The sequence below is a fragment of the Dasypus novemcinctus genome, chromosome 13, assembly GCF_030445035.2.
Source record: "Dasypus novemcinctus isolate mDasNov1 chromosome 13, mDasNov1.1.hap2, whole genome shotgun sequence".
In the NCBI taxonomy this organism is placed as follows: Eukaryota; Metazoa; Chordata; class Mammalia; order Cingulata; family Dasypodidae; genus Dasypus; species Dasypus novemcinctus.
Genome location: NC_080685.1, coordinates 44,914,473 through 44,922,577, shown reverse-complemented (window position 1 = coordinate 44,922,577; position 8,105 = coordinate 44,914,473). Strand labels below are relative to the sequence as shown.

At 46.5% G+C, this 8,105-nt stretch overlaps 1 protein-coding gene across 1 annotated transcript in view; it reads right to left on the bottom strand.

Moving 5' to 3' along the window:
* Positions 1-661: 661 nt before the first annotated feature.
* STYXL2 (serine/threonine/tyrosine interacting like 2) overlaps positions 662-8,105 on the bottom strand; it is a 32,771-nt gene continuing 25,327 nt past the window's right edge. Inside the window, exon 6 of the mRNA XM_004464720.3 lies at positions 662-6,892. Coding sequence (XP_004464777.1) covers positions 4,077-6,892 — 2,816 coding nt within the window. The 3' untranslated portion in view covers positions 662-4,076. The remainder of the gene's footprint in view (positions 6,893-8,105) is intronic.

Below are 8,105 nucleotides of genomic sequence, written 5' to 3'. Positions count from 1 at the left end.
CTAGCTTACAAGTAGCCAGTTAATTAAAACCAGGCTTAATTACTTAAAACCCCAGGAGTGCAAATAAGGGTGTGTCAAACTCTCAACCAAGCCACCCTAAGCTGGTAAAAGGTCCAAAATCAAATCCTGAGGGGCAGCTTCTCCACTTCTGCCTTGAAACTCTTAACCTGGGAAGCAGATTTGGCCCAATGGATAGGGCATCCGCCCACCATGTGGGAGGTCCAAGGTTCAAACCCAGGGCCTCCTGACCCATGTGATGAGCTGGCCCACACACAGTGCTGACGCACGCAAGGAGTGCTGTGGCATGCAGGGGTGTCCCCTGTGTAGGGGAGCCCCACACTCAAGGAGTGCACCCTGTAAGGAGAGCTGCCCAGCACAAAAAAAAGTGCAGCCTGCCCAGGAATGGTACCGCACACACAGAGAGCTGATGCAGCAAAGTAATGCAACAAAACGAGACACAGATTCTGGATGCCGCTGACACAAGCGGACACAGAAGAACACACAGCAAATGGACACAGAGAGGAGACAAATGGGGGGATGGGAAAGGGGAGAGAATAAATTTAAAAATCTTAAAGAAATTCTTAAACATCTTAGCCAAATGGGTTTTCAAAAACACAGAGCCTGGTATAAACAGTCAAAGAAATTACCAAGAATTACTCAATTAAAGCCAAAAATGTAAAAAAACTTTATTCCGTAGTTCTGATCACTCCCACAGCTATCAAAGTTACAGGAATGTCCAGCTTAGTGTGCTGATCCTGAATAAAGCCACCTGCCCAAGAAAGTACCAGTCACCAAAAGCACCTCACAGGATGCATGAATATCAATCATTGGATGGCCTGAAATACCTCTTCAAGAAACAAAGCTAAGTAGTGTCTATGTTAAAGTCAGCAATTCCCTCTAACCCTAGCCTAAATTGCTAGGGGGAATACAAACCAAACATTCCATTAAAAAACAAGACAAAACAAAAACAAAAACCTTATCTGTTTTCATCTGTAGCTTAACTGAAAAGAGAAATGATTGGAAAATTATACCTAACTCCATTGTCTATTACAATTTCTAGAGTTAACCAACAGCATAAAATAACTCAAGGAAAAATACTGTTTCCCGTCAGCTTTGAAAAAAAAATTGCACCTTTGCAAGCACCTAGCCTTTTCTACTTCTGTGGTCCAGTGTCCTCTTAATGAAATCATATATTCTCAAAATTCTAATTAAGTTTTATTTCTTCCAGAAACAACATCTTGTTAGCTATATAAAAACTGCACCCAGCTTCACTCAGGATGCCAGATCCATCTTCCTCCGACCAAGATAGAATAGCAAGAGAAGTTTTACACCTTGTCAGGTAGGGCCTACTGCCCCTAGCCAGCAGGAAGTAGCTACAGAAGAGAAGGATCATCTCCCCTCAACATCCCTTTAAGATTAAAGGTGTAAACTCTCTGAGAGGAAAATAATGCAGGCTGGTAAAATAGGAAATAAATAGAAGTTCATGTTAACATCAATAACCCCCAAGATAGCTGCTGAAAAACCCTCTCCAAGATTCTGACGCTTGGAAAAAGACTTCCACCAGAAGCCAGGAAAAGCCCCAAATATTCCCCAAGGACTTTATCTTTGGGCCCTCCTGGGAAATTAATGGGAAAAATAAGCAGTCAAAGCAGTGAGCAGCTGAAACTCCTCCCATGCTCTCATCGTACTTCCCTGCTTCTTCTCCTTAATAATAGCTAAGATACATTCTTTAATAAATGATGCAGCAAAAACACAGACAGCCACCCACCTCATAACTCTGACAATAGTGATGCCAAAGCTTAAAAAAGTTAAGCATGCATCAAAGGGGGGAATGATATAGGCTGTGTGTGTGGGTTCTGTGTGTGTGATTCAAGCTTACCTGATCTCCTGAAGGCCCCTGGGCCCCAAGAACCTGAAACCTGATATAACAAAGAAAGTTTTTTTTTTTTGGTGCCAAAACTTCTCCTGGCCCCACCCTGTGTATCTCTTGTATACAGGAAACCTAAAAACCTTGCTGGGCACTTGGTCTTTGGACATAAGTCTGCTGGGTCCATACAGCTGTTAATAAATCTTCCTTCTCAGAAAAGTCTTGCATCCTGATCTTCAATACTGCAATCACAGAATCTTATCTACTGCCACAAAACAACATTCTTTCAGTGGGCCATAAGTTGCGATTGACTAGGAATGTTAAAAAAAAAATTCCTGTCTCCCTTGGCATGAGTGAGAAAAATTTACTTTGTTAATTTTGTTTTGAAATGGCAAGATGTTTCACAATAAAAAGATGGGGGGTGGGGTGGGGAGGAAAAGGAGTTATTGTCCCTAGGATGGTCTCATTAACTCCAGTCTTAAAGAGTGGATTCCCAATTGATTGTCTTTGCCTATATCAGAAACTCCCCCATAAGAGTGGAATGAATGAGGAAATCTTGAGCCCCCCAGAAGGGAAAATGTACCACAACCAGCCTTCTTTATGTGGGCTAGTTAAAGTAGAGATAGCCAACAGAAGAAGGAAGGAAGCCAATAGGACAAAGGCTGAGCAGTATTTTTCCCAAGACCCCTTTCTTCCTCTCAGTCAGTGGAAGGAAGCTGAGTATCATCAACAACTGGACTGTGGGCTGAAGTGATAGAGGGAAGGCAAGCAATTCATTCAGCTGCTTTGGAAGCCGCTAGATGCAGTTCTGGATTTGAATAGATGCTGTTCTGGATTTGAGCACATCTCCCTTTTGCTTTGGTATTTTTTATCTTTGCGTTTGTTGAAATGTGTGATGCTGATATAATCCACATATGCAGGTTGCATAAACTCCATATTCCATGGAACTCATTTTTAGATAAAGTGATCATGTTTAAATATCAGTTTCTATTCATCTCCATTCGTAGAGTCTTCCTTACTCTTCTCCCCTCCCATCAATCATTTCATCACCACTTAGATTGATCAAGACACTTCTCACCCCTGCATACCACATGCCTATTTTTGAATCCTGCAAGGTATGGATGCTTGAAAGGAACTAGAGAGACAAGTCCACCAATGATTGTTGTAAGGAGCCCCCTAAAATGTCTGCTTGCTTCAGCAACTCAACCTGCATTTTGGGAGGGCAGAAATGTCTTGGGAACAAGGGTAAAGAATTCTCATTGACCTAGCTCATCAAGATGGCTGGGAAGGATCAGATGGATTACCCACTGCATTATCCAAAGATCCTCCAAGGAAATGGAAAACAAGGATGACCACAAGGTTGTACAAAAATACATCTCCATCTCCTTGTATCAGACTTCTTTTCTTCTCTCCCCTATGCTTTTGTTTTCCTGCCATTCCAGAGGAACCCTCTCTCTACCTTATATTTTGCCACTCTCACCATATAAAACAGGTCCTCTCTTTCTCTACTCTTTTTCTACTCTTTCTCTACTCTTTCTCTACTCTTTCTCTACTCCTTCTGTTACTCTTAAGGGTTTTCCTATTTCAATCTCCCACTGCATTTTGTCATAGACTAAACACTTGATTATCATTTTTGATAATGAATTGATGGTGGTGGTGTCTGGAGGCACAGCTTTTATTGAACAAGATGAAGCTGGATGATGATAACCCATCTGTGTCTTCTAAAGTGAATTTCCCCTAAAATCCAAAGAGTTAAAAAGTGTCTCAGAAAGAAAATGAGAAATATTTGGCAACATACTAATTTAATGGAGATCCAAAACATAAAAAAAGAGACAACCAGAACTCAGCATTGCTGGAGAGAGGTCAAACTTGCCACAGAAGAGGAAATGGGTCTCATAATAAAGCCTCTATCACAGAACCATGTCCTGTGTTCATTGCCTTCCTGGACATGAGCTGGAGTCTCCCAACAAGCTACATTGCTTTTTCAATTTCATTCACCTCTCTAGTCTACAGTGAAAATGATCAACTTCAAAGTGAAGCACCAAAGCTTAGAGGGCATTGGGCTACAGGAAGATGATGTCAGTTGGTTCAGCATTCGGACCTCACTTTGATGGCCTTGAAGGTGGTGGCAAAATGTGCCCTGAGACTATGCTAAGCTGTATGGCTTATTCATGTCTTCTCAGACTCTCCCAGGTCTGCCTTGTCCTGCTTAATCCTCCCTCCTTTTCTGTAGTTTAGTCCTGGTTTCTTCTTGCCGGCGTCTCCAAGCAGCAATGATGGCTTCATCATCCATTTCTTCCTCTTCCTCTCTGTCAGTGCTTCTCCGATACTGGGACCGCCGCCCTGAAGCAAACCTCCCTTCTTCTCTGTTTTCCATTTTCTCTTTCTCTCCCTCCTCTTCAGACCTCATGAAACTCTGAGTAAACTTCCTTTTGGCTCCAAATTCAGAAAAGTCTGATTTGGATGACTCTTCCACATCTTCCCAGTCCCTGGGCCTGGCCCAATTCTGATGCCGTGGTTCTGGGGACTCTTCCCCTTCAGAGGGGTCAGGGGTCCGGTGGAAAAAGTAGGGCTCTGGGCTTTCATCTCGGGAGCTTGAGGTCTCACTGAACATTGACCTGGAGAATTTGTGCATCTCTCTGCTCTCTTTGGTGGAGGAAGAAGAGAATCGTGAAGTGCTTCTCACAGAGTTGCCATTTGCCTCATGGAAGGAGGAAGTATCTTGTTCCTCCACCTGGGACTTGGAGAACTTGTAACTGGAAGATTTAGACTCTGTCTCCCGGAGTGTGGAAGATCTGGTGTACTTCCCTCTGGAGCTTCCAGACCAATCACTTTGGGGAGGAGACTTTTCTTCTGTCCTGAGGCCACTGAGCCACTTAGTGATACTGCTATCCATCTCTTTGCCAGCCCTGCTGTCATTTCCATAGTGATCAGAGACAGCCAGCGAAGAAGAGGTGTCTGTTTCAGGTTTTTGAGAGTTACTGCGGGAAGAATATCTGAAGGTCCCTATGGCACTGTCAGTGTCCTCATCTCTATCACCTCTGTCATCATCCTCATCTTCCTTGACCTTCTTCTTCTTGAAAAGGGAGCTGCGTTTGTTGTCTGAGGACAGCTTCTCCATTTTGTACTCAGACATCTTCTCCCTCAGTTCCATTTGCATCTCCTTCTCCTTCCGGCCAAGCTCCTTTAGGTTTACATCGTCAGCAAAGAGGCTATATGTAGGCTTGCTGGTCCCCTTCACTCTGCTCCCTGTGCCTTCAGCCCTAGAGCTCAGTGTGGTGTTGTAGGACAGCACAGACTGTGTGTCAGAGCTGGGTCTTGCCTGACTTTGATGAAGCAGGCAGCCACCCAAGGAGGAGCTGCTCTGTCCACTGAGCATGGAGACTTGGTCATCCCCAGAGCAGCTGGCCACAGGTGCTGCCTTCATGCTTGCAACAGATGGTGAGTGAGACAAGAGCAGCATTTCATTTTGCTTCTGGGCAAGGGTCTCACTGACTACGTTGGCAATCCAGTTCTGGATACTGGCAATGGAAATGGTGTCTCCAGGGTTCACTGGCAGGTTAGGCAGGGGTGTGGTGGGGTTGGAGACTGGACATCCCCCTAGGTTGCTTGCAGCCTGTGACAGGTGGGAGGGGTGACTGAGTACTGATGCTGTGTCCCCATCAGCACTGACTGAGGGGGCTACAGACCAGAATGCAGACAAGGGGATGCTCCGGCTGCCAGCTGAGCTGTCTGCCTCCCAGCTTCCCATGGACTGGCTCTCCTCCAGGGTTTGCCTGCTTCTCTCCAGCAGCTCCAGCCTCCGTTGCCTCTTCTTGGCTGAGGCCAAGTCATCTGTCTTGCTGAGCTCCACTACCTCCTCCTTGTTCTCACTGCCCACCTTCTTCTGGTGCTTCAACTTCCAGGCCTGGTAGGCTGTCAGGTTGACATCAGAGAGTTTCTTCTTCTCCCCTTCTGCCTCCTCTGTTCCTTGCTCGCTGCTGCTGTCTCCTGCCTCCAAGTCCTTCTTGTGAAATCCAAATTGGATTCTCTTGATCTTCCACCGTTCCAGGGCAGTGAGTTTATCCTTATTCCTGCTGCAAAAGTTATAGAAGGAACTGGCCTCAGAGGACACACTCTCCTCATCATCCTCTCGCACCCTACTCCCCATCTCTGAGCTGGCATCTACCTCCTCGCTCTTGTTTCTGGAGCGATACTTCTGGGAAGCTTCCTTCTCAATCTCCAGCAACCTCTGGTTCCACATGTCCCAGGTGCTTTCCGTGGACACAGAGTCAGAGCGGCGTCTCCTAGCTTGGTTCCGGCTGCTCATCTCCAGCTGCTGTTTCAGGACCCGGATATCATGGCTGCTTACACTCTCTGAGGTGCTACTCTCACTCAGGGTGTGCCTCCGTCTTCTCCCTACAAAGGAACCAGCCTCGCTCTCCTCTACTTCCTCCTCCTCCCTACCCCATCTCCGGTGCCCTTTGGCCTGGTACCTCTCATTTCGGCTCTGCCACTCCCGGATGATCCTGTCCACCTCCTCCTCCTCGAGTTCCTCCTCCTCTTGGCCAGAGGAGGTTGAGTGCCCGCCATCTCCGCCCTGGGGTCCCTTGCCTGTTGGAAGGCCTTGCCCCTTCTTCCACTCTTCGTACAGTTTCTCCTCTTCCTCCTCATCAATGAGGGTGAAGGGCTTGGAGGCCTGGCTGGTCTTCCCCAGGGAGGAGCCACTCAGGTGGCTGGTGACGTCCTCCTCCTCCTCCACCGTGAGGGTGTGCACTCTGGCCCCGAGCAGGCTTCCTGCCTCCTCGTCCTCCTCAGCCTCCTCTGCTGGCCCCTCCCCGCCGCAGTCCTCTTCTCTCTCCTCCATCAGCAACTCGTTGAGCTCCCGGAGCTGCTTCAGGAAGCCGTCGTTGGGGTAGATGGCCCTCTTCTTGCGCACAGTCATCAAGGCCTCCAGGATGGCCATGTTGTGGAAGATCATGAGGTAGGCCACCACCAGCACTGCCGACCGGCTGATGCCCATTTCGCTACTGACCAAGACTTTCCCTGCAAATAAAGCACACAAATTTAGCCACTGCTGAGTGTGACAGGGTCAGCTGAGGTCTCAGAGAGTTACCTGACATTCCTCATTGTTGTCCATTCATATAGAACTTGCATGGCAGGCAGAATAAGGCCATAACTACAGGGGTCTCCCTCAAGGTAAAATAAAAGTGCTGTTTTGCTGTACTGGACTTCAAGTGTTTACTTTGCCTTTGGTGTTCATCTAGGTTCATGTCACATGAGGCATGAGCAGTACTGTCCTCATATTACCATTGGGGACACAGAGATGTCAAACAGTGCAGTTAAGCCTGCCAGGTGTCTGTGGAAATGTAACCATTGTCTGAACACAGGCAGGGTCTGGGCTGGGGACTAAGTTGCTGAGCACTGTCCCCACTTTTGAAATACCCGAGGGAATTTCTACTTTCTTTCCCACCAAAGTGAGCATCAGAGGTAGAAAAAATATAGAATGGAAGCAGGAGGCAGAAAGAAGAAAAGGAATGAGAGCTAAGGCGAATGAGTCACAGAGAGGTAGAATCATGGATCTGGAAAGCACCAGAGAAATCACATTCCAAACTCCTGTGCTGTTTGGAAATTCTCCTTACAACATACTTGATGCTGTGTCACCTGGCCTCTCTCTCAGATGCTTCTAGTGAAAGAGAGTGCTCTCTCTCTCTCTCTCTCTCTCTCTCTCTCTCTCTCTCTCTCTCTCTCTCTCTGTCTCTCTCTCTCTCTCTCCTCTCTCTCTCTCTCTCACACACACACACACTTACACATACACCATTCCACATTTGGATCACTAATTTATTTGAAAATTTGTTCTCTTATTAGGGCACAGTGCAACTTTCCATAGTGTACATCCAGTGTTCCTCCTCTGGTATTCTGGGGTTAATAACGAATCCTCCTGTATTAACCAGGCCTTTTATACAAAACTTTTTAAGAAGAGCACTATCATATTCTTCCCTAAAGATTTTTCTTTTCTAGGTGTTCCAGTCTTTTCAATCATTCCTCAAACATAGTTTCATGTTCCTTTACTATTGTAGCCACTCTCTTCTAGGTCAAACTTTAATTTATCAACTTTTTTCTTAGGAGTTTGTGTCTAAGATGGAGCAAAATCCTTCAGGCTTGGGCTGACCCACACAGAATAGACTGGGCCCCTCGCCACCCTGGTCCAGGATCTGGACCTCCACTGATGCCCTCTAAGCTTGCATTGTGGAAGGAC